The sequence below is a fragment of the Ictalurus furcatus genome, chromosome 24 (genome assembly GCF_023375685.1).
Source record: "Ictalurus furcatus strain D&B chromosome 24, Billie_1.0, whole genome shotgun sequence".
NCBI classification, from domain to species: Eukaryota; Metazoa; Chordata; class Actinopteri; order Siluriformes; family Ictaluridae; genus Ictalurus; species Ictalurus furcatus.
Window position 1 is genome coordinate 3,477,512 of NC_071278.1, and position 27,095 is coordinate 3,504,606.

Consider the following 27,095-nt stretch of genomic DNA (forward strand, 5'->3'; position numbering starts at 1 on the left):
TGTTTTTTTCCCCCCGCTCCATTTAGTACCGCCCTTCAGAAGCTGCGTAAGATATTTACACGTTTCCCAGAAGACGAAATAACAATTTAGTTTTTAATTTACATTCCCATAATGAAGCTGTTGTTGATGAAGATGAGGCAGACATATGAGAGAAAATCTTTGCAAAGCTGTTCATCCATTCATCTTCATTAAGCGCTTTATCCTGGTTAGGGTCGTGGGTGCGATGCAGGAAAACATCCTGGATGTTCATCACCGTACACACCGCATATTCACACCTAGGGGCTAAATTAGTGTCGCCACTTAATGGAGAGTCTTTAGTAAGTGGGAGGAAACCCGGGCGGACACGCGGAGAACACTGGAAATTACCGTCCGCACAGATAGGCTAGTAATTCGAGGTTAGGATTGAAACTGGAACCCGTGAAGGAAGGCGGGGAGGGGAGGGTAACGCACTGGTCACGCACTGGTAACGCAAAACAACAACTATTTACATTTTGGAAGAACAAATAATCAGTCTGTACAAGACTCCGTGGACTTTTTTGTGTGATGTTCCCGAATTTGCGATGTGAATTTATTTTATTTTTTTTTCTTTAGCGGAAAGCTACTAGAATCGTCGAAATCACATTCGCACGATGTTGTTTTGGTCTTTCGCAGCGATGTTTGTTTGTTAGTTAGTAAACGAGACCTTGTAGCTGTACCCGTGTTCGACGCACGCGAATCGAAAAGGGCTTTGGCTGAACGTGCGTCGTGATGACGTCACATGCCGCGTCTCGGCCCGAATCCACGCTAATTAAAGAATTGATCGTTGCAAGCTCCTCTGAATATTGCGAAAGTTCTCTTTCTTTCTTTCTTTCTTTCTTTCTTTCTTTGTTCATTTTCCTGGAGAGAAATCCTGGAGAGACCGATATAGGCCTACGGATTTGGATTTCACACAGATTTCATTTGACTGATGAGCTCGTTACAACACCAACCCCCCCCCCCCCCCCCCAAAAAAAAAAACCCCAAAAAAAAACCAAGTCATTATCTGCAGGATTTCTGCTCTTGTGTAGAAATTCTCCTGTGTAGAGATCACACGTACGCTGCACCTGCAGTCATTTAAGATGAGGTTGAAACAATGCTGGAGTATTCCTTTAAACAGTGCTTGGAATGACAATGAGGGGAAAACTCATTGCAGAAACTAGTAGGAGAGAGAGAGAGAGAGAGAATAAGTAAACACGACCCCAAACTTTATCTCGTGTGTGTGTGTGTGTGTGTGTTAAGAGCAGTGGTGTGATAATGAGTTCATGTTGTGGTTCATTCGCTCGCTCTCATCCTCGGCCCTCTTCTCAGATTGATTAGCTGTAGATTGCAGGAGAGAGATGTGCCGAGCGTCAGCAGAAACCACGGCCGGGTTTGTCCTGTTCTCCTGCTCGGACATCTCCCCGGCTCCCGTTTCTGTCATAGTCCAGGAGACGGTTGATCTCCTGATATTCTGGGTGTCTCTCTTTTGATGCCACAACATTGCAGAAAAATAAGTGTAGCGCTTGATTTTTAATCTGCACTCACCATTTTTTTTTTTTTGTTCTGTGTTCATGAAAGAGCTGGAAAGAATTCAACAACACAAACTCTTTATGGTTTTATTTATTTATTTATTTTTGCAGAACACAATAAGATTTTTGAAGTACCAAGTTTCAATGTAATCTGATCACAATGGCCAGAAATGTGCTGCGGTTCAGTCTTTAAACCAGTAATGCCATTGCAATGTGTGTTGTTTGTTTGTTTGTTTGTTTGTTTGTTTATTTATTTATTTTTTCTTATTAACAACTTGAGTCTCTTCAGGTTTTTTTTTTCCCTCTCTCTTCTTCTTCTTCTTCGTGCATTTTCTTAAGAATTTTTTTTATTTTTTTTTAAAAATTTGATCATCTTTCTACTTCTCTCTTTCATGTAGAAACCGGACAGTTTAACTTCGCCTAGGTCCTGAACGAGTTTCAAAATCGGACCGAGACTGTAAAACATCAGCTCCAGAGCTCCACGGCGGAGTGTAAAAGTTTGTACACCCTCAAGACGAATTGACACGAGGCCTCTCGGGTCATTCAGCGTGTTAGGTTCCTACAGACGTTCCTTCTTGCTCCAGAGAAGCACGAATGCTCAAACCTCGCATGTTAAAGGTTATGAGTAACTGACAAAAAAAAAAAAGATCAATATAAGATCCTTTCAAAAGTTTACGCACCCTTTTTTTTTCTCTCAACGTGACGCAAATACGTCTTAACGTGCATGCTTTCGAAGTATATTTTATGTGTTAATCTTTTGAGGTACAACATGCTGATCGAGTGGTCTCACGGGTGTCTTGATTTCGATGTTCGAGATCCTGATTTTGTTTTTAAAAAATGCTTTTACAGAAATATAATAATAAAATATAATGTTTCCTCGTCTTTCTTCAGGAGTATAATAAAAAACCATACATATAAAATATATATAAAACAAACAACAACATACATTTAATCCTTTTTAGCCCTTTGTAACCGACACTGATCTATTTTTCTGTAAAGTTTACCATTTTATTTATTCATTTTTTAAAAAAAAGTTAATTAGAAATAAATTGTGGTTATATGTTGGTAAGTAGAATTTCATATTCTACATTTACTCCCACACAGAAACGATAGAGGATGGAAAAATACATTTTATCTTTGCAGTTTTATTCGACCCAGCCAAAGTATATATATTTTCCTGCTTTTCTTCCCTTTCATTTATTTATTTTGGTCTTTTTGTTTTTTTCCTTTTTTCCCCTCCCAGAGATCAATTTCTACTTAAACAGTGATCATTTGACTGTTTTTTTTCCCAAGCCAGAAACGATGTAGGATAAAAACAATCCGTTTAAACTGGGTAAAATGACTCAAATATAACAGTCAGACACAGCTTTCCACACAAGTGCACACATACCAGTACCAGTATAAAAAGAAGTACAGTAGCCTAATCTTTCTGTCTTCTTCTTTTCTTGTCTTTTGTGCCTCTTTTTTGTTATATTATCCCATTTATTAACTTATTTATTTTACTTGTAGATAGATACTGTAGATGAATAGTGGTACATTTCACTTTTTTTCAACCCCAAAAAACTGCACTAGGCTGTTCTCCAACATCCACTGAGAACAGTTTAGTGTTTAACCATGTGCCATGTCAGGAGCCAAAGAAAAGGAAAAGGAAAAAAAAAAGCTAAATCAGAATGAATGATGTGAAGTGACGCAGCTGATCTAAGATGATTCCTTTTTCCTTTGTAATTTGTTAGGAGTGCCATGTAAATTTTGTTTTTTTATTAATCACTCCGAGTGATGAGTGTGGATGTGAATGAGAGTGACCACTCTGCCCCTAGAGGCTCCAGCCATTACTCCAGCCTCCGCCGTGACGTAGCCAACCCACCGCGTTGCCAGATTGCGCTCGACTCCTCGCGCGATATATCCTTGGAACTACGTTAAAAAGGAAATATTACATGAGGAGTTAACTTCACGTCGACGTTTTTAGGGACGCGTAGAAATACAAGCAGTCATTTCGTCCCAATTCTTAAGACTGTGTTGCAAGAATTCTGCTGCTTTGAAAGAAGAGGGATATTGTGGAGAATCTGGCAACCCTGGCAGCCCTAGCGAAAGGGCTGAGCGAGTGTAGCAGAGCGAAAAGGCTTTTTCGGGGCAAGCAACCGACTGGCCACTTCACTTGGATGGAGCTCAGCATGTTTACCGCGGTTCGCGTTACATTTTCAACCTAAAAATTTTTATTTTTATTTTTTTTATAAATGTTTCACGTACACACGTTGTACGAGCAACACACCAGCGCTAGCTTTAGCTCCTCTCTGCTGTGCTCTGCTCCGTTTCGGCTGTAGGCTGCATGATTTCTGTTGTGTTGCTGGCTAGTTTGGCTACAATGCTAGTTCGCTAGTTAGCTTTGTTGCTAAAGAGAGAAAAAAAAGCCAGAACAGGGGGGGTTAGAGAAATCAGATCTGCTTTTAGTGAACTCGGAATACACCGAAAACTATCCTGTGCTGCGTTATTTCTCCGTTGTTTTTGGGTCCCCCCGTACACTATTGTAGATATTATTAAACGCTCCGTAACCGTTGCGCGTTTGCAGAAAGTGAACGCTGCTTCATTATTCTTTTTTTCCTCTCTCTTCTCCAAATACTCGTTTTTCCCCCCTTTTCATTTCGTAACTATTTTCCTTTCTATTTTTTTTTAAAGAACAAACAACAATCAAATGTTGCACCGTTTAACTTTTAAACTCGTCGCATTTTAATCGGGACAAATTGAAAACATTTAAAATATAATATATACATATATATATATTTAAAAAAAAAAAAGGAAAAAAAAAACCCGAACGATGCTGCGTTCCCTATCCGGAGCACTTACTAGAGTCAATCGGTGTTTATTAATTCCTTTTGTTTGTTTAGTTTAACGCTTTGCTTGTGGAAATACATTTCACATCCAGTTTAAACAAAACAAACATTAACTCTTATTCTAACATTTTCAGAGTGTTTTAAATAGTATTAAAGGTGCAGTCGGTTTTTTTTCTTTCTTTTTTTTCCCTTTTCTTTTCTGTTTTGTTTTTACGCAGCCGCGGTACATGATCTCCCACTCGGGCACCTAACTACATCCCAGTCTCTTAGCACTAGATATCATTTGGTTTTGCGATTTGGGAGCTTGTATTTTTTATTTTGAAAGCCTGAAAGCATGGATGATCATCAGACCCGCATGCTGTCGGGACTAACCGGGCTCGGAGGACTCGGTCAGGGCGACCCGAATGACCCGGATCCGGTCCGGAAGCAGCAGGACATCGGGGACATCCTGCAGCAGATCATGGCCATCACTGATGAAAGCCTGGATGAGGCCCAAGCCAGGTATTTCTTTTTATTTCTTTATTAACAACAAAAAAAAGAAAAGAAAAGTGATGGAAATATGGAAATGTCTGATTTGCACAGGAAGGAGCACATTTGACTGTAATCTGTAACCGCCTGTAAACCCTGATGCACTTTATAACCAGGATTTGACTTAATGGAAATTATTATTATTATTATTATTATTATTATTTATTTTTCATCGTAAATCACTTGCAAAGAAAACGAGCGAGGTTTTCACGAGATTTTCCTCCAGCGTTAAGTGTTTCCTCTTGAAAACTTTTCTGGAAAGCAAACCCTCTTTAGTACGATTGGATAAGATAAGGTGAGATCAGATCAGATCAGATCAGATGAGATGACATCAGATAACACACTTATTAATCCCGGGTGGGAAATTCCAGACAGGATGCACATCGGGTCGGAAAGCGGGAGTCTCGATCAGGGCCGGGCGATATGACGGAAATATCGAATCACGATACTTATGACGACGTTTCGACACGCTTAATCACGAGGTGTAATCCGGCTGACGCACGGTCCGGCGAAAGAGCATTAAAACAAAGAAAAATCCGTTAAACTGACCTTGACGATACTTTTCTTTAGCGCCTGCGAAGACAAAAGATTAAATTTGGGAGAGGGGGGACAAAACCCGCAAAACGACGCCATCCGTTCAATAACGTTCCATTCGTGATCGTTAGAACCGTTTAAAAAAAAAAAACAAACCCATCACCATAGCGACGATATCTCCGAGAAGCGTATCGTGTAATCGTGTATCACGATATAGATATTATACGGATATATCGCCCAGCCCTGTCTACTCTCCATCCTGTGTGCTTCCGTACGTACGTATAATAAACCTAGTAAGAGTTCGAGCGTCGTCCGAGACGTTTCCAGGGAAACAGGATGCTCTGGGAAATAAACGTAAAGACGATAAAGAGGTCGTAGGAGATGAAAACGTGTTTACGAATTATTCAGTAAAACAACTTTTGTACACCCTCAGAGGCGTCGTGTGTTCTCTAGAAACTTCTTGTATTGCATCTGAAATCCCTGCCTTTACAGTACAGGTGCTGTTTTTTTTGTTGTTGTTGTTGTTTTTTGTTTGTTTGCATTCAAGATAGTGATAAGGAACCGCGTCGAATAAAGGACCGGCGTCGGATCTTAAAAGTGAAGAGATCTGTCCTTGAAAGCGTAACGCGAGGTCTGAAAGTGGTTTAAGTGGCACTTGGAACGTCTTCCTTCGTTTTTATTCGGTTCTGCGTAAATGAGATCGTACACTTTTCTTTATAAAGGTGTCCTGTTGGATTATGTGACATTGATGGTAAAAGGTAATATTTTCAAAAGCAATAAATACACTCTCAGGAGGGGGAGGGGGGGGGGCGAGGGTGGGGGAAAGGGTACTAAACTCTACCTTTCCTTTGTACCTTTAATATACGTCTCTCACCTGGAGATGTGGATTATAGTGCTCCTTTAAAACAGAGTTAAGCCGGATGATTCGTTTTTAAGCTTTAAAGATCTCGAGGTTCACTACATGCTTGGGGTTTTGTTTTTTGTTTTTTTTTCCCTTCAGTAAAAGATGATAAACTAAAGGTACTTTTTTTTTTTTTTTGGTCCTGAGTGTGTATTTTAATGTTTCTCCAGAGGAACAAACTGAAGAACCCTTGAGGGAACCGTTCTGTTTGCGAGAGCGTGCAGCCCGAGATGCTCGTGATGTTCAGGTTTTATGTGTGGATGAAGAGGCAGCGTGGCTCTGTGATTAATACTTTACTGATCCCAGGAGAGAGTTCAGTTTGGAATGGGGGGGGGGGGTCTGGGATGCGAGCGGGGGGGGGGGTTGCTCGGGTTTAAAACCAAAAGGGTTCCTGAACCTTTTGGAAAGTTCTGCATAGAACCTTTTAAAAGACAAATTGAAGCACTCCTTAGAATCGAATCTTTTTGTTGTTGTTGTTTATTTATGTTTTTGTAAACGTAAATAAAATGCGACGAGAGCGAACGAGTCGTTTCAGGGAGTTGTTTTTATTTTTTTTTAAAAAGTGTGGAATTGAAATCCCAGGTCTGGAAATTCGGCGTAGAGGAGCGTTGTACGTGTCCCGTAGTCGAAACTAAGACTCGGATCATTTAAGGTCTGTTTTTTTTTGCCTTATTTTCCACATCAGCGCTGCCTCGCTAATGCTTCTCCCATTTCACCCTTTCTGTTTTAATGACGCTGTTAATGACCTCTCGTGTAATTAGTGAGAAATCTGAACACGGGGAAAGGAGAAAGGAAAAGTCAGGAGAGCCGTGTTTATTAGCCGGAGGGTACTTAACGCTTGGGTTTTTTTGTTTTATGTGAATTGAGCGGTGTGTGTGTTTGGGTGTCGGTGTCAGTGAAGGAGCCTGTTAAAAGTTGTATTTATTTATTTATTTATTTATTTATTTATTTCAGGGAGGGCGGTACGACAAAAATGTCCTATCTCGATACTTGGACATTTCTGTTAGATGCGATATCTTGCATGATAACCAGCAGCACAACAACCTCGGCATGATACTCCTGTTTACTTTGATGGTTCTTCTGCTTAAAGGTGCAATAAGTGTTTTTTCTTTCTTTCTTTCTTTTTATATATATATATATATATATATATATATATATATATATATATATATATATATATATATAATTCCTCGTTTTGTATCGATAACCTGGACGATATGTAGAACGTGATTGTAAAAACGACAGATCGAGTCGTCGTCTCAGCAGGAGTCTGTTAAATCGGCGAGAAATCCCGTCTGGAAAGCACATTTCTGGTCCAGAATGCTCGTTTGTGTTTCGATGCGCGTCCTGTCAGTCATTTTATCGACTGTACAGGCCGCCGTAGGTCCTGAGGGGCGGAGCAACAAACCATTCAAGCGTCGAGTCCCTCGTAACTGTCGAGACCTGACCCTGAAAAAAACACCTCATCTTACCTAATGCACCCTTTAATATTTACAAAGAATAAACCATTTAACACGCATTGTTTGTTTGTTTATTTATTTATTTAGGAATCGCAATAAATTACGTTTTATTAACATTTTAAAAAGGAATGGGAAAAACCTTACTATGTATTAGTGTTTATGTAAACGAATGAATTTTGTATTAATTTAAAAAAGAAAAAAGTATTTGTATTGAAGTATTATTTTAATGAAATAAAAAATATATATTTTGCCACTTTTAAATAATTTAATATTCATTATTTTAAAAGAAAGAAAGAAGGAAGAAATGTTAAAATATATCTCCTTTAAGACTAGTTCGTTTGGATAAAAATATTTTTGTTTAAAATAATTTTAAATAAAATTATATGTTTACATTTCCTCCTTTTTAAATACTGGTTCAATCATTTCTTGTTAATTATTGAACAACATGTCAAAGGAAATCTCCGTCTACGTATTAGTTCAAGTTTAATGATCGTTTCTAGTTGAAATTTTATAAGTTAAATCAATTTTTTTTTACCGTTTAGCACGTTTCGTATTTTTATAGGAAATGAAATGCGTTATTTTTCTCTGTGCCGAAGCTGAGACGTCGTTATATTTTACCCCGACTGAATTCTGTAGCTTTCATTTGCATTTATTAAACCGACATGGCTTCCTTTCTTGTTCTTTTTTCCCCCAGCTTATTTCTATAATTTATTCCAGGGGGTTCAGAAGTCCAGTTTAAAGAGATGGAATAAAAGCCAGGAGCCCTAGAGAAGTTAAAAGTACTACTCCTGACGGCTGTGAGCTCGATGCTGTTTATACTCCACCTGTTATAAAGGGTTATAAAGTGTTATACCTGCGTCGCTGCCGAGCCGTGACCACGCCGCTAACGCTAACGACGCTACCGAGAGTCCTCGCTTCGTAGGAGTATCCGATCCGATCCGACCCGACCCGACGTCGCTGCACAGCGAACATCCATCTGTTGCGCATTAGTCACATGCAGAGGAGTTTTAATGGAGCAGTTCAGCTCTGCACAAGTTTTCCCAGCGGGCCGAGCAACGCCGCGGCGCTCCGGATTCAGTCACGCTACACGGGTTTAATCTGCTGTAATGACCGTTACTTAACCTCCTGTTTCACTTCGCTCTCCTCCTTCAGGGTCTCGACGCACGCATCGCCGTAAAAGCGCTATAAAGTGCGTGTTTATCCCGAGAGCGGCGCGCGCCGTGTGTGTGTGTGTGTGTGTGTGTGTGTGTGTGCGGATGAACGAACGCGATTAATCTGCTCCCTCATTAGCATAGATAATCACGGAGTCTTAATTAAGTCATCGCCGTCACGCTGGGAGCGAAATTTCAGAACGATGTTTGTCAGAACCGCTGAACTACACGGGCAGAGCGCCGGGTTCATCCGGGCGGTTTTTTTTTTACGGTTCTTGCTCGGACGCCGTCGATTCGTTTTCTCTGACGGTTCAAAAAAAAACCGTGCACGTTCTAAGACGTTATCGTTTCCATAGTAGCAAGTCGCACAGGGACTTGCGCGTCAGAAGGGTAATAATAAGCAGAGTTCAAGAAAGTCGTCGTTGTTCGTTGAACGAAGAATCAACATGTCATGGCTTTGTCTTTCTGGAAGGAGTCTCCAGTGTCGGCGCGGTGTAACGGCCAGGAAGTTTCCCATCACGGCAGATCAGCACGGAGGAGGTTACGCTGATTCTTGGTAACATGACAAGCTGCGCTTTTTTAAAAAATATATATATTTTTAACCGTCTTCAAAATCGTAAAGAGGAAAAAGAGTGGGTGTTGAGGGATAGCTGCTGTAACACGAGTGATAACAGGCACGTTACAACGTCCAACGTAGCTAGAAACGGATAAAAAAAGCAGGACGTCCTGCGAATACGAGGAATAAAACACTTCAGGGTGCTAGCGGTTGCTAACGCTGCAGTGAGCGGATGGTTTCTTCATGGCGAGTTACAGGATCTCGACGCTTAATGTCAGGACAGTGGGTTTAGAAGTCGTAAAAGTTTTAGCGCCCTCGTATCGAGGCAGATGTTTGTCAGTAACGCTGCGTTAGCTTGGCAGAATACCGTTCGTATTATTCAAAAGCCTGAAGTAATGCAGGACGTTTTGGAGGCGGGGAAAGTTTGGCAGCGTTATTTTTCACGACGTGTTTCCGTCGGTTTTTTTCGGGATCGTGGGAAACCCCGCGGCTCGTACGAGCGCGTATCCGGGATCAGGTTCTCGGTCCTCGGCTACGGCTCGCAAATACGACGGCGAACGGATCGTCTAACGTGTGGATTAAACGCCGTCGTGGGTTCGGTAGCTGTAAAAGTTTTGGCGCCCGCAACCGCCTCTTCAGTCTGAAACATGTCACCAATCTCCAACGACGAGGCGGTTGCAGGTATACACTGTAAAAGTTTTGGCGCCCAGAGTCTTTTCCTCTCTCTCATTTATTTATTTTGAAGCCCCTGAGTCACCCACGTACGATCGTTTTGGAGGTTCGGGCTCAGATGGAACAGAAACACTCCGACCCTGTCTAAAACGATGCAGTCTGATATTGTACTGATGTTAAAGTAGCGTTAACGTTCACTTCCGGATACGTGTGCGTAGTGTTAGGGGTTCACCGAGCGGCCTCGGGCGACAGATCGGGACTGGGTTTTTGACGGGGGGGGGTTTTTTTTTTCGCGTTTCGCGGCTGTGACGTTTTGCATAACTCGGCAGTGGCGGATTTGGCTCCGTTACTGTAAGCATGACCGCCTCACGTGTCTCTATTGTAATGAAAACAGAGGACAAAAAGAAGCGATTTCGCTCAATAGTACGCAATTTTTGGATCAACGTTAATTTGACACACTCTTTAGTACATACGCGGACGTAGCCTCTAGCTTTTCTCCCCCCCCCCCCCCTTCGTGATGCTCTTTTTTTCTTTTAAATCACTGAAGGATCACGGCTGCTCTGCTATGCGTCATTAGCTCGCGTCCCCCCCCCTTTTCTCTCTTCCTCTTCACCAAACCGTTTGACCACCTGGTTCTCTTAATTAATTCGCTTCTTTTTCGACCCCCGTCCCCACCCCCCTCTCTCTCTCTCCCCCTTCCTCCTCGTCCCTCCCTCCCTGGTGTTCATCCTTTTCATTGTGTGCGGCGTGCAATCAATTCTCCTATAATGTGTGCACGAGAGCAGCTGGTCGCAAAATCGAGTTTCTATTAATGAGATGGAGGGAGGACGGCGCACGGTCTACGGTCGAGCGGTGTGTTAAAGGGGTTTCTTAAAAACGCGGGGCCACTTCCTGTTCAGACGGACCGTCGCCGCACGGTTTGGTCGCTCGTGTGCGGTTCGGACGGCGGTCGGCGTCCGAGCGCGCGTACGTTACGTACCGTTTCGTACAGGCGTCAGGATAACTCCACTACCCCTGTTAGACGTCAGTTAGGCGTCTGAGGAAACAAAACATAAGATGGATAAGCTTTGACTCGTTCTAGATGTAGAAGCGGTTCGAGGACTGGTGATCGGCGTAGCTTTATCACTCGCAGCCAGGGCTGGGCGATTTTACGGTACGATGATATCGTGAAAATAATTCTTATACCGCGATGCGCGCGTTTATACAAGATATCGTCGATATCATATGATAACGTTTACAGTTTTAACCTTGGCCGAGTTGTACCGTATATCGGGTATCGTACGTCGTACAACCGCTTTCAGGTATCGTGATATGATATTTTTGTCAAATCACCCAGCCCTACTCTGAGGAATCCTTGGAAGTCAGCGGAGGTACTTGATTTTCTGGTGTTTCCGGACTCAACGTTTTTCTTTCTTTCGAAGAAATTCAATTTTTGTTTATTTATTTATTTACCGGCTCGATTTAGCTTCCAACCCGAGCTTCCGTCCCAAACACGGACGAGTACGAGTACGGCGTCCCGGCTCAGACACGGCGTACCTTTTTTAGCCCCAGCTGTTGCGTTATTGCTTTTAGAGCATAAAGAATGTTATTTTAAAACGAACAAAGGCCGCGTTGTCTGCAGGCGTGATGCGACTCGCTCGTAATGTTTTGCATAACTCTCTGCCAGAGACTCGGTTACTAAGAGGAAGTCTGTATCGGATTAGTATCGGGTATCGGCCCACGCTCGCGGTTCTCCTGTTGGCGTTGTGTTGTGTTTCCTGTTAAAAATAGGATCGGTGATTTTTAAAACACGCCTCGGATACCGCTCTAACAAGCCTTCCTTTGTGTTGCTACGTTGTCATCAGAGTGGTTTAATGAACTGTTGCGTCATCCATAATGCATCGCACGCGTCCATCATTTTTAATTTCGAAGTGTCACTTAGAGCTCTATGTTACACGCTTTTTTTTTTTTCTTTTTTTTTTTTTTTTAATGGGCTGGTGGGTTTTTGTCACGCGCAGAATATTTTAAGTTTAAAGTGAAATGAATTCTAATTAAACCCGATTCTGACACACACACACACACACACACACACACACACACACACACACACACACACACACACGCACACACACGCACACACACGGCGAACGTCAGTATTTATAATTAACGCGTGATCTTCAGTGGGATGCGAGATTAGTTTTTTTTCTTTTTCCTTCTTTCTTTCGTTAACGTTTTCCGAGGTTACCCACAATGCCGTTCGACTCCCTGCTGATAATGCCGCTACTGGAAATGTATCTCTCCTTGGAGAGAGAGCAATGCGGCGGCGCTTTAACCTTTTTGCCTGTTTTCCAGCTCTCTTATCTCTTATCCACGCCGCTCAACCAGATCAGCTTCCAACCCCTTCAGCGTTTGACGATGATCTCGCTGTCGGTGTGTAGAGCTCGCTACCTAGCTCAGCGACGCATTGCATTGTGGGACTTGGAGTCCAGCAGTTTGTTCGATCGTTGGAACTAGCGGTTTATCGACAAAAATCCACACGGGTCGGTTTTTCCCCCGGTCGCGGGAGCGGCTGAGAAGGGTCCGCCGTCGTTATTACGTGGTACGAGAGCGGCCTCTAGAGGCGAAACTTATCGCCGACTGATTTCGTCGTGTTATTCGAAGTGTTTTTTGATTGTTTTTGGACGTCTTTATTCTGATTTGTTATTTGAAGTGTTACTTTTCTGTTCGGTTTGGACGTGTATCTTTTTATTTACTTTTATATTCATTAATAGGTAAGATATATGAATATTTATTTCATCTAGAAACCGTTCCGTACATTTTGACGGTGCAGTCAGTGCTGTTTATTTTTTATTTTTTAAGTTCAGCAGTATTTCACTTTGAGTGCTTTGTGTTTTCATTCAGTATCAGTTTTAAAAACGAATCGGTCGAGTCGTCGGTTATCGGCAGGTCGGTCCCGCCCGACTTACATATCGCTATCGGGAAAATCCGGTAGAATCGTTCGACTAAACCCCGTCGTGACGTCAGCGCGACCCGCCAAGTGCAACACCGACCAAACAGATCGTCACCGGACTCGCTAAACGTAGCACGGATATTTCACCATCGTCAGATTTAACGTACGTGTTTTCGGCGTTCCTTCAAACACGTCGTGCTCTTGAGCTCGCTGGGGCTTTCTGCGAACTCGCTTGGTGCATCGGCAGCGTTTCTATACGTTCGAAACGACCTAACGAGCAAATCCGAGCTGTCGGATCTCCTCTCGGCAGGATAATAAAGAGAAGCGCGCGTCAGCTCGGAGCACTTTCTCTCACACACACGCACACAAAAATAAATCGACACTGACGACGGTTTTAAAGGGAAAAACGTCTCGGTGCAGGTCAGAACCTGTCGATAGCGCCTGCATACAAACAAGGATGGGTTTTGGGAGGGGGGATGTGGGGGCGTGCGACGCCAAACAAGCCAGCTAATTTCCTTTCTGTAATCAGTGTAGCTATTTATAGTCCAATCGATTCATAACATCACAGAATGTATAGGGTTAGATTATAAATATCTCCTTGTTTTTTGGAGACGATTGGAAAGGGTGGTTCGATTCGAGCGATCAAAGATCAAATCGACAGCCCGTTTATGTAAGAGATCTTATGATCCCTCCGATATCTCGGAGAAGTGTATCGGACGCAGTTAATCCCGGTGTGGAGATCATCTCGTGGTCGTATCGTACAGCCCCAGGAACACACCGGGTTCGGTGACGCGACCCGGCGGGAAATGTTTTGATGACCCGAATGCGACCGTGACGTCGCGAGTCCATACTCGCGGCTGCGATGTAATTAAATATCGTTTGCACGGGAAGGCGATAAAGTGAGCCGAAATCGTCATGACGATGGATGAAGAGATACCGAGTACTGACGGCTGGTTTAAAACTCTTCAGGGATTATTTCAGTGTTTTAAACCACTGACGTGATGGAGCTTGTAACACGGAAGTGTAAAATCTATCACGTGATGCATTTATTTTATTTATTACGGCAAAGATCGGAATCGCTTTACACACGCTTTTCACACGCTTTACACACGTTTTTCACACGCTTTTCACACGCTTTTCACACAGCGCGTGCACCATTTTAGTTTTCAGGCTGCATCCGAATCTCTCTCTCCCTCACTCTCTCTCCCTCACTCACTCTTTCTCTCTCTCTTTCTCTCTTTCTCACTCTCTCTTTCTCTCTCTCTTTCTCTCTTTCTCACTCTCTCTTTCTCTCTCTCTTTCTCTCTTTCTCACTCTCTCTTTCTCTCTCTCTTTCTCTCTTTCTCACTCTCTCTTTCTCTCTCTCTCTCTCTTTCTCGCTCTCTCTCTTTCTCGCTCTGTCTCTTTCGCTCTCTCTTTCTCACTCTTTCGCTTTCTCTCTCTCACTCTTTCTCACTCTTTCTCGCTCTCTCACGCTCTCACTCTTTCTCTCTCTCGCGCTCTTTCTCGCTCTCACTCTCTCTCACTCTTTCTCACTCTCTCTTTCTCACTCTGTCTTTCTCACTCTCTTTCTCTCTCACTCTTTCTCTCTCTCTCCCTCGCTCTCTTTCTCGCTCTCACTCTCTCACTCTTTCTCTTTCTCGCTCTCACTCTCTTTCACTCTCTCTCGTGCTCTCTCACACTTTCTTATTCTCTTTTTTCTTTCTCTCTCTCCCATTTTCTCTCTCCCTTTCTCTCACTCTCTCTTTCTCTCTCTCGCGCTCTTTCTCGCTCTCTCACTCTCTCACTCTTTCTCTCTCTCGCGCTCTCTCTCACTCTTTCTCTCTCACTCTTTCTCACTCTGTCTCTTTCTCACTCTCTCTTTCTCACTCTGTCTTTCTCACTCTCTTTCTCTCACTCTTTCTCTCTCTCTCCCTCGCTCTCTTTCTCGCTCTCACTCTCTCTCACTCTTTCTCTTTCTTGCTCTCACTCTCTTTCACTCTCTCTCGTGCTCTCTCACACTTTCTTATTCTCTTTTTTCTTTCTCTCTCTCCCATTTTCTCTCTCCCTTTCTCTCTCACTCTCTCTTTCTCTCTCTCGCGCTCTTTCTCGCTCTCACTCTCTCTCACTCTTTCTCTCTCACTCTTTCTCACTCTGTCTCTTTCTCACTCTGTCTTTCTCACTCTCTCACTCTTTCTCTCTCTCTCCCTCGCTCTCACTCTCTCACTCTTTCTCTTTCTCGCTCTCACTCTCTTTCACTCTCTCGTGCTCTCTCACACTTTCTTATTCTCTTTTTTCTTTCTCTCTCTCCCATTTTCTCTCTCCCTTTCTCTCTCACTCTCTCTTTCTCTCTCTGTCTCTCTCTCTCTCTCTCTCTCTCTCTCTCTCTCTCACTTCATCTCTCCTGCTGATGGATTTCAGCTGAAAACGCTGAACTAATTCCTCAGTATTGTGTGTGTGTGTGTGTGTGTATGTGTATGTGTGTATGTGTGTGTAACAGTAAGACGAGACGTAGCCCAGGTGTTAAAACGTACTCTAACTACTTGCTATCGTGCACAGTTCAGGATTATTAGCAAAACTCCGAGCTGCTACACGGCGAGTTAGTCTGTTCACTGTGGGGTTTTTTTTTTTTTTTTTTTTTTTAAACACGAGCGAAGCGAAAGAAACTGGCTCGGGTTTACACGAGACGTAACTCACTTGGAATGTCCCGATGTTGATATAAGCCGGGGGGATTTAGCAAGTTCACCAGCTCTCTGCTCCTTTTTCCCCCCCCTTTCTTTTCTTTTTCTAAAAGCTGAGGAACACGACGATTCGTCTCGTGCGATTGCGACACCGTTGAACAGATACAAGCTGGTTCAGAGTCTCAGATAATGTGTCCTGGGGGGGTGGGGGGTGGGGGGGGGGTGAAGCAGGCCCTTTCTTGACTTGCTTCATTTATTTAAGAGGAAGGTTTACCAAATGATTTTCCTGCTGAGGAACGTTAAGCGTATAGGTATTTCTATGAAGCTTCAGAACTCTTATTTATTTATTTATTTATTTATTTATTTATTTATATTCTCATTACGACACGTGAATTGGAAAGGGTTTTATTTTATTACGGTGTCGCGTCAAATCTGTCTTGTTTCGTGCGCCGTTTTTCTCCATGCGCACAAGTAAACGAATCAGAAAGCAAAAGAAGTGAAAACACGCGTAAAACTCGATTCGTTCATTGGGCAGAAGGTTAAAATGCCCGATTTTGCTGCTGCTGGGTGGGGGGTCGTGGGGGGTCGTGGGGGGGGGCACTGGGCGTCACTAGGCGTCTCGATGTTGGTGTTTCTAAGCTAGTCAGCGTTCTAGATATCACAAGCGTACGTACAGCATGTAAAGGTAAGACGTGCTAGCGTGTTTACTGTCGATACTCTGAGCGGCCATGTCAATTTGTTGCCACTTGCTGAACTCCTCGGGGTTAAGGAGACCATCCCGGGTTCCCAAATATGAGTTACGAGTCGATCGGCAGTTCTCGCAGCTCGCATCTTCAGGAAAATCGTTCACACGTCATGAACAGGTCACTTCCTGTATATGGGCCCACTGCGCTAGAGGTCATTCTGTCTTTTCAGTTCTTTTCTTTTCGTTTCTTTTGCGTTTCTAAAACCGTTCGGTTCCGAGATTTACCCGAGGTCGGTTGCACGTGTCGTTCGGAGAGCGGCGAGTCCGAGTCACGCCGGAAACACGAGCGTAAAAGATGCACGGAGGAGGTCCGCTTTCTTTTCGGCTCTCCGAACGTTTCGGGCCGGGTCTGGGGTTGAGTCGGGATGTAACCGGGGAGGCGGGAGGCGACGCCAGTGCTGGCGCTCTCCGCTGGCTGCCCTCAACCTTTCCCCCTGTGCCGTGTGTCCAGATGCTGGCCAGAGGAGGGACGAGGCGACCCCACACAGGCAGGGGGAGCCGGGGGGAGCGCGGCAGGGGGGGAATGCACCCTGCCGCTCGACTTCCAACACAGGTCAGTACAGGACTGCATGAGAAACCTCCCCCCTGCACCTCCACTTCCTCCCCTCCTCCTCCTCCTCATCATACCTCCCTCTCACTCGGGGAAAGAAAACCAGGACACGCTTGGAGTTAGTCCTGGATTTATAACTATATAAATCTATATACCCACACACACACACATGTTTAACACTGTATAGAACTAGGAGTAGATAGAAGACTTATACCTTACATTATTTCTCAGATTTTAGCTCTCTGCAATGTTTTATCTTCTCTAATCCTTCATCTGTAGGAAAGCTTTTAGATTAACGTCAGTATTAGCCGTAACCATTTTTATTTTAGACTACTCTTATTTCAGACGTGTCACATCTCATATCTGGTGTATAACCCTGAAAATGCGACTTAAATAATCTTCTCCGTAATGCCTACAGACTTGAACGAGTCTCTTTTTTTTTTTTTATTATTATTATTATTTTATTTAATTTTTTTTCCTTCCATCCCATCCGTGTTTCATCCTGTTGCTGTATTAAACCCTGAATGCATCACCTACTTCTTCTTCTCAACAGCGGGGAATAGAAAAAAAAGACGTTTTTAAAATAAATATATATATATATATATATATATATATAAACGAGAACGCTAATTAGCAGGGGTTATTTCTGGCAGCGCGTGATGCACTCGCGGGCTAATCTAAGTGCGAGGTGTCAAAGGTTATTAGGTTATTCGCATGCCTCTAGCCCTTAGGCCTGGTTCTTTCCAGAAAGCAATCTGTGTGATGTATTTATTCGCCGTGTAGATCATTTCTTTTAAAGAGGATGAATTCGTTTAGCCTTTTGTTCGGGACTGCCGTACGCGGATGAAGTGAGCGACCGTCGTGTCACTTCGCAGTCCTTTCAGTTCATCGTGTTAACTAAAGCAAACGTGTTGTGAGACCGAGACGGCGGTGGGCTTCAGCACTTTCAGCGTGTACACACACGTAGACGCTAACTCTGAGTGCGGTGTGCAGATCTCGGCGGGTCAACGCGTTTAACCCGCGAGTGTTGTTCAGGAACCATTTTTATTATTATTATTGTGAAAGTCAACACCCTTTCAGATTGAAGTAGGACAGAGCGATACGACCATATATAGTATCAGCTCGCGATACGCTTTTCTGCGATATTGGAAGTACTTTTATAATCGTAGCTGACCGAGATCGTCGAGCAATTCCTTCCTTTATGATGTCGAATCTTTTAATATATTTTTTTTCGTAGCTTCTTGATTCTGATTGGTCGGAACTCGTCGGTTCGTTTCCTTTACTAACGGCAGCTCGGGTTGACTTTAACGCGCTCGTTCCTGTTTCCATGGTAACAGCCACTTCATATGGACCCGTAGCTCCTCGTACAGCTTGTTGATACGGCGACGTTTCCTATAAGGAGACGTCTGTTTAACGTTCGTGGAAGGAGTCTACAGCGTCAGAGGTAAAGCCGTCTTCAGGACACAAGGGTTGGTGTGTGCTCAGTCTGTTTGTAGCCTCGAACCCGTTTCTAACTCTAAAAATCAGCTCCACGGGGTCCTTCGGATTCCAAATGACGTTTCTTTCGGAGCCGTCGAGTTTTCTGGATTTTCACAACAGAGCTGTTGACCGAGTTGACGTCGGTGCTTGGACCCCTAAATATAATCGCTTTGGTAGGTTTGATAATGTTGCAGTTTGCACCGTTAACAAAATAACAGTCACCCCACGACACGTCAGGCTGCATCGCCTGACCCCGTTGTTGATCGTTTTCCTATAACAGCATGCCTCCGAGTGTTTTATCCCTTACTCACGTCGATCTCCGTTAGCGATGTCGCTGTGTAATAGTGTTAAAGCGGCGGCCATCTTATTACTCTCTGTAGCCTTTCTCCAAAACAAATTTTATCCACTGTTTGTTTGTGTAAATTCATGTTTCTGTTCAACTTCCTAAACGTCTGCACTGGTGCATGTTTTCATGGATGATGATTTTTTATTTATTTATTTATTTATTTTTTGTAGTTTTATCTTCGTAATCATGTCCGGAAGGTCTTGAGATCGGCTCTCCAGCGTCCAGGACTCGTCAGGCTGACGTGACGTGTAGTGACAGGACCACACTTCAGCGGCGGAGTGAAAAGCGTGGCGTTTTCGTGTGTTGTCTGCTCTAAAGCCAGTCCGGTGTCGGGGTGTAAAGGGGAGGTGGGAAGTAGCGCTGGAGGGGGAGATGATGATGCTGCTGCCGCTGCTGCTGCTTCTTCAACAGCTTTTCTCTCCAGACAAATTAGGGCTATGCTTCATTTAACAACTCATTTAGCTGTGGAGAGGCATGGAGGACCGCTTCAGCACCCTCAATATCTCCGTTACAGGCAACCGAGGTCGCTTTAAAAAGCTCTCCGGCTTGTCACATTTATATTAATAATGTACGAAAACTCATTGTGTTTTTGTGACTCATTTGTGCATCGTCCCGTTTAGTCACGTGTGGTGTTGTGATTAATTTCCTTTGCGTTTTTTTTTTTTTTTTTGCAAGCTGAGAAACGTGCGCTGGATGCGTTGTGTAAATATTCCATACTACACAACGCTACACTATATACGTGCCACGATGTACGTTCCGGTATACGCCGGCTTCCTCCCTACACATTTTCAACAAAGTCGTACTGACTGTCTCTCTCTTCTCTGTTCTTTCATTTTATTTATTTTTTTTTTCTTTTCTTTTCTTTTATTTATTTTTTTTCCCCACTCTTTGCAGAAAACACGCGTTGAACTGCCACAGAATGAAGCCTGCTCTCTTCAGCGTGCTGTGTGAGATCAAAGAGAAGACGGGTAAGTCATTCAGTCCTTTCAACTTCACTCCGGCTCATCGTTATTCTCTCCTCCTTCTCTCTTCCTCTCGCTCTTCACTTTTAACTCTGACGCGACGCCGTTCGATGCGGAACGCGAAGACGGAGATTTTGTGCTCTCTCGCGCTCTCTCTCTCTCTCTCTCTCTTTCTTTCTTTCTTTCTTTCTTTTCGTATACATTTCCTGGAATTCAGAACGTTCCCCCCCGTCTTGAACAGTGAGTCATGGGTTTATGTGTGTATTTGCGTTGTTGTGCAGAGAGGAGGATTCTGGGTAAGCACGAGCATGGCGTACAGAGACATCCTCCCAACACGCTGAAAGCGTGCTGTGCGTAATTACAGCGCTGCGTGTCACTGCTGATTGGTTGAGGTGTGTCTGATTGCATACTCGGAAAAAACGCTGTACGGTTTTATAGCAGCTCTATAATTAAGACAAAGCATCCAGAAAGTGCTGAGGAGGGAGAGAGAGAGAGAGAGAGAGAGAGAGAGAGAGGGAGAGAGAGAGAGAGAGGGGGGGGGGGATCAACCTGCAGCTTCTCTCGTCACCGTGTGTTGTTAATTGTGTAAGTACGATAAATGTCATCACTGTGGTATAAGGGGAATAAAATACTCGGGACATTCTGTTATCAGAAAATAATCATCTTCAGGACGGTTACAGTAACTCGGATTCGCATCACGGTGTGTTTTCGTTGGTTATTTACCTGTAACGGCGTGCCCGGACGTGTTCTATTCCTCACCGAGGTTAAGCTTACTATGTAATAATGTTAAAATGGCGGCCATTTTGTGAACCCCGAGGTGAATGACCTCGGCCTGTTCCTGCTCCGCGTCGCACTCGGCCGTCGTTGATTTCTATTCTCCCAAAAACAGCACAACACCAAGGGTTTGATTCTGTACTCGTGTTAAGTAACCGTCCCCTTACTCTATTATGCCGTTATAAAGGCGGCCATTTTGTTAACCCCGATGCATTACATTCGCACAGGTAGCACAGCAGCAGCAAACCGTCGACGACTGTTCGCCGTCATCACCCCGACGTCGATTATTCTCCTATAACGGCGTGCCGGAAACGTGCTTCCTCCCTCACGCCTCTCGCTGAGGGTTTGTCCGTCCGCGGTCGCGTTTAACTTGAAGTCGTTTCCTGTTACGGCATCTGTACGCAGTCGCTCGCTCGCCGGCCGGCCTCTCTTCTTTTCTCTCGCGTATAAGTTAATACGACGGAAACACGCAGCTCGTCACGTGACCCGAGAAACCGCAGAGCAGCAGATCGTCCTTTTAGACGAAATACTTTGTTAAATAACGGCGTGCTTTTTAACCCGGTTATTATTAATCTCGAGTCCCTGTGAAACGAGATGTTACTATAGAAACCCTAACATGTTAGCCAGCGGATTAATATAATCCTGTGACTTGTCTTGCGGTTGTTATAGAAACCTTCTGACCAATCAGAATGGAGGATTTATCATCTCGCCTTCAGTACGCGTCGCTAGCTTGAGAGCACTTAATCTCAATCTAGCGTGCTACGTCTTTTTATTTATTTATTTATTTTTTTCTTTTTCTTCCTCCCCATGCCATGGCACATATATTAGAGCAGGACACACTGGGGTTTTTTAAGATCTAATTGACTTTCAGTAGAAGGAAGTGTTTTCCAGACTAAACGCAAGGCTCTGGTAGCGTTTCTCCGCACAAAGTGACGCGCCTAATGAGTTGGAGTGGAGGCTGCCTTCGCCGCGCGGCCTTGTCTTGTTTATTCAAGGCGTTTTTCACTGAGGTGCGAGATATTGCTTCGCGCTGTTGAAACGGTGGCAGCCAGGCGCATCATTAGCACCGCTTTGTGTTCATTAGGATCTTTTTATCCTTTGGTTTTTTTTCCCCCCCTCGCGAGAGTCTGGGCGCAGTCCCTTCGGCCGAGGACGAGGTCTCGAGTTACAGCGTGAAAAAGGTTGAGTGGGCTTCAGTCGGTGGTGATCTGTGAATAAACCCAGCTTCACTTTCCCGCTTAATTGGATGCAAGAAACGGGTCGAAGTGGAGGGAAGGGGGGGGGGGGGGGAGTGAAGGAGGGGTGGGAGGGTGGTGGTGGTGGTGCTGCTCTTCTCTCCTCTCCCTTCTCTCTTCCCTCCCGTCACCATGGCAACCTGCTGTCTTATTTACCTAATGTCATTCACTTTGATTTTCACATCGAGTCCGGCAGCCGAGGGCGGACCTGTGAGAGAACGAACACGCACGCACGCACACACACACACACACGCGCGCGCATGCACGTCTTGACTGCAGTTCTTTTGAGTGTTAAGGGGTAAGCGGAATGGCTGTATGGTGACGGAGTAAAGACCCAAGTCTCAGACAGAGAGGAATGAAATAAACACTCCTTTACTTTACTTCCTGTTGACACGTTTATCATCTCTCGCTCTCTTTCTCTCTCTCTCACTCTCTCTCTCTCACACTCACACACACTGACACTCACACACACACTCTCACACTGTCTGCTCAGCTCACACATTCACACATCCATGTCTCTGAGTCTCTCTCTCTCTCTCTCTCTCGTTCTTTTTTTTCTTCTTCTTTTTCTCTGTGTGATGAACAGCAGGGATAAAAAGCAGCCTGAGCTCGGGTCGGCCCTGATGTGTTTCTTTTTCTCTCTCTTGCTCTCTCTCTCTCTCTCTCTCCTCCTCAATCTCTCTCTTTCTCTGTTTTTCTTTCTTTCTGTCTCTCTGTATGTGACTCTCTCTCCTCCTCACTGCCTCCCTCCCTCCCTCTCTCTCTCTCTCTCTCTCTCTCTCTCTCTGTCTGTCTCTCTCTTTCTCTCTCTCAATTTTTTTTTGTCTCTCACCGGCCTCTTCTTTCTGTCTCTCTCTCATTCTTTCCCGCTCTCTGCATGTCTCTCTGTCTCTCTCTTCCTCTGTCTGTGTATCCTTCTCTCTCTCATTCTGTCCACTCTTCTTTCTCTCTCTCTCCCTCCCCTTCTCCCCTCTCTCTCTCTCTTTGTCTCGCTCTGTTTATCTCTTTCTGTATATCCCTTGTTTTTGCTCTGTATCTTTCTCTCTCTCTCTCATTCCGTCCCTCTCTCTGTCTCTGTATATCTTTCTTTTCGCTCTCTCTCTCTCTCTCTCTCTCTCTCCCTGTCCCCCTCCATCTGTATATTTTTCTCTTTCTCTCTCTTTCTGTCTCACCTTTCCACTATTTCTCGGTTTCAAAATTCACTTCTTTGTCTCTCTCTATTTCTTTTGTTTCTCTTTCTGTATTTCTCTCTCTCTCTCTCTCTCTCTCTTTCTTTCTTTCTCGCCCTCTCTCTCTCTCTCTGCTGAAAGAGGAGACTTTGCTGTGAACTCGGGGGCTTTGATATGATAATGGCGGGGGTGATGGGAGGACTAGCGTGGCGAGCGGTTGGGGGAAGGGATGTTGAATTCCTCTGAGCCCTGCACTTCTCCTCATTGTTAAGGAAACGCAGTGCTCCAGCGCGCCATGTGACCTGTGAGAGATTTTTTTTTATTTTTAAAAAAAAAAAAATATATATATATATAAAGATTTGTTAATTAATCTCCTCTGGAGCTGATTAAGACAATGGAAAGACGTTAAGAGTTTTTTCATTGTTCTTTTATTTCCATCTTGACGCCCCTCCACCCTTCCCCCCCCCCCCCCTTTTTTTTTTTTTTTTTTTTTTTTTTTTTTTTTTTTTACACCTTTAGTATTATCTCTGAGCGGCTGCTCGCAGCTTTCCCTTTGTCAACACGCTGACTTTTTGTTCACAGATTGAGTCATTTTTGATCGCGTTATCTCTCTCCTCCTGCGCCGTAGCCAGGAATTCATTTGGAGAGCCGGGTTATCGCGGCGAGCCCAGGCCGCCCGTTCATTACCAGTATTTGCAGCGCGAGCTGATAGAAAAATTGAAATGATTAGCTATCACGGTCATACTCGCGAAGGTGGCTGTGTGCGGACGCATCTCGGCTCGAACAGATAACGACGTGTAACTCGAGGCACATTCGAGTCCCATCATCTTCCAAGCTAAAATTAAAGACAGGGTGGGGAGAGAGAAAAGTTTTTAAGCCCCAGGTCATCTAACAGAAGCGGCGTAATTAATGTAGACCGTTGTCTTATTCCATATTTGCATGGTGTAACATTTAATCGTAACGAAGCCTTGACCTTTTACGGATGCAGAATCTCATCCCGTGTGATTTACACGGCTGCATGTGCTCGGAAATTAAACCCCAGCTTCACATTTTTATGCCGTTATGAGCTGGAAGTAAACATTAACGCCGAGCCAACACCCGCGTGTGCGCGGATGGAAAGTTTGAAGAAGTGCAGAACGAGTCCACGTAACACAATCACTCTACGTACAAAAATACCCCCCCCCCCCAAACCTCTTTTCTCCTTGTTTTTTATTTATTTATTTTATTTAAAAAAAAAAAAAAAATCTCATTTCCGTGATGAGGGAACACCTTGGCAGGCGTACGGCGTGAAGCTCCTATTAGACGTGGAATTTGTCAGAGACTCATTTGCACATTAGATTGTGTTTTTAGATGAACTCGAGTCTCGCATGTGTTCCTGCACCGCGCTTGCATCATCGAGACATTAAAAAGCAATTAATCTGATTAATAAGGAGTCATGTGACTCGTTCCTGCTGTTCCTAATGGGAAAATGCGACACGACCGCTGAACACCAGGTAGAGCCGGACGGTGTCGTCGTGTAACATCGATATCGTGATGAGTTATCTCGCCGTGCGCGTTTTGGAGCTGTTAATTACGTCAAATTGTTTTCATCTTAACGGCAAACCGTCGATGTTAAAATGCTGGGTTTAGTCGTTAATAAGGGCGAGCGAGATGCCGACAATATCACCACACCATACTTGCACGGCTAATGCTAAAGCAAAAGTCGAAAACTTTGGTTGGTTGATTTATTAAACTGAGGGGAAAAATGTTAAAAATTAAAAAATTAGTATTAAATAATAATTTGAAATAAAAGTACACTTTAAGCAATTTTAATGATTCAGAGCAAATCTGCTGCTTTGAATCGGCGCTTGTAATCAGTTAAAAAATATATAAAACTATTTGAATTGCTGATTTAAATATAGGTGTGCGTCAATTATTGGCACCCCTATGAGGGAAAAATATATTTGAAGTATATTCCCATTGATATTATACACGTTTTTTTAGTACACCTGGATGACTAAGAACAGGAAATTGTTCAACCATGACTTCCTGTTTCACAGGGGTATAAATTTGAGGTAACATACAGGCCAAATTCCCTTAGTCATTCATAACGATGGGTAAGAGCGAGGAATATAGTTGTGATGTGCGGAAAAAGGTTGTTGAGCTTCACACAATGGGACGTGTCTATAAGAAAATAGCAGAAGCATTGAAAATGGCCATTTCCACCATCAGGGCAATAATGAAGAAGTTCCAGTCAACTGGAAATGTTATGAATCGACCTGGAATTGGACGTGTGTCTATATCGTCTCAACGCACTGTGAAGAGGACGGTTCGAGCGGACAAAAAATCTCCAAGGATCACAGCTGGAGAATTGCAGGAGTTAGTTGTGTCTTGGGGTCAGAAAGTCTCCAAAACTACAATCTGAAGTCACCTGCATCACCACAAGTTGTTCGGAAGGGTTTGAAGAAAAAAGCCTCTACTCTCATCCAAAAACAAACTGGAACGTCTTCAGTTTTCCAGACACTACTGGAACTTCAAATGGGATCGGGTTCTATGGTCAGATGAAACCAAAATAGAGCTTTTTGGTAATAAACACCAGAGGTGGTTTTGGTACACAGAGAGGTAGCCATATGGAAAAGTACCTCATGTCCACGGTTAAATATGGAGGTGGATCTTTAATGTTTTGGAGCTGTTTTTCTGCCAGAGGACCTGGACATTTTGTTAGGATACATGGCATCATGGACGCTATCAAATATCAACAGATATTAAATGAAAACCTGACTGCCTCTGCCAGAAAGATTCAAATGGGCCGTGGTTGGATCGTCCAGCAGGACAATGATCCAAAACATCATCAACATCAACACAAAAATGGTTTACTGACCACAAAATCAAGGTCCTGCCATGACCATCCCAGTCCCCTGACCTGAACCCCATAGAAAACCTGTGGGGTGAACTGAAGAGGAGAGTCCACCAGCGTGGACCTCGAAATGTGAAGGATCTGCAGAGATTCTGTATGAATAACGCTCTCAGATCCCTCGCCATGTATTCTCCAACCTCCTCAGGCGTTATAAGAGAAGACTCAGAGCTGTTATCTTGGCAAAGGGAGCTAGCACAAAGTACTCACTAAAACAGTGCCAATAATTGTTGCACACCTATATTTTTTGATAAACCTGTTTAGTTTGCAATTGTTTGATATCCATGAGAGCAGAGTATTTTGGGGAAATTTTTAAACAAAAGATCAAACAGTTAAACAATAAAGACACATTTTCACAGCCTTCTTTGCTCATATTTACCAAGGGTGCCAGTATTAGTGGAGGACACTGTATGTGTTGTGTGTCATAGAAATCATATGTGTGTATCTCTCTCTCTCTCTCTCTCTCTCTCTCTATATATATATATATATATATATATATATATATATATAAGATTTTTGTGTATATGGTCCACTCCTATACCTCCTCTAATACGTTCCTCACTAAGTGGTGACTTGTCTTGGCCTGCTTGGTTTCAGAGCTCTGTAATTTGAGAAACTTGAGACTTGAACAAGATTAAATCAAGAGCTTTGCTTGTGTCCCTTCATGTCTGGAAGACCCACATTTCCTCCCGCGCTTCTCTTAGCGGGTTAGCCATCGTCCAGAGTCGGTCATGTAGAGATCCTCCGTTTCCATGACGAACGCATTCTGACAAAACGTACTATTTTTCCTCAGCCGTAGCAGAGGAAGGTAAATTATTAACCAGTCTGCATTCGGATCCTTTTCATCCCATCGGCCGGTCTGACCCCAGGGTTGTTCGGCGGTTCAGACGGGATACATTTACAGCAATGCTAATGTGCGCTGCATTACTAATAGCTCATAGTGGTGTATCAGATGTGTGTGTGTGTGTGTGTGTGTGTGTGTATACCGTAGCAGACAACACTACATTTTCTACCACGTTTCTACAGTACACATGAAACGCATGCAAAGTAGTAGAGTTGAACAGAACCAGTGTAATATTTTAATTTCATGCCTACAAAAATAAATACACTGTGAATATTTACATCACATAAAAAAAAAATAGAAAGAACATCATCGAGTTTCAGTTTGTAATTTAAAAAAAAAAAAAAAAAAAAAGG

The 27,095-nt window shown here is 43.6% G+C and overlaps 1 protein-coding gene across 5 annotated transcripts in view; it reads left to right on the top strand.

Moving 5' to 3' along the window:
- Positions 1 to 3,099: 3,099 nt before the first annotated feature.
- Positions 3,100 to 27,095, top strand: part of pbx4 (pre-B-cell leukemia transcription factor 4) — a 60,481-nt gene continuing 36,485 nt past the window's right edge. For 2 of the 5 annotated variants that reach the window (XM_053612246.1, XM_053612248.1), the window contains exons 1-3: positions 3,124 to 4,855; positions 16,942 to 17,043; positions 19,760 to 19,833. In XM_053612246.1, coding sequence (XP_053468221.1) covers positions 4,689 to 4,855; positions 16,942 to 17,043; positions 19,760 to 19,833 — 343 coding nt within the window. In that variant the 5' untranslated portion in view covers positions 3,124 to 4,688. Of the gene's footprint in view, positions 4,856 to 16,941; positions 17,044 to 19,759; positions 19,834 to 27,095 lie in introns of all 5 variants that reach the window. The other 3 variants (XM_053612244.1, XM_053612245.1, XM_053612247.1) reach the window with 3 other exon arrangements.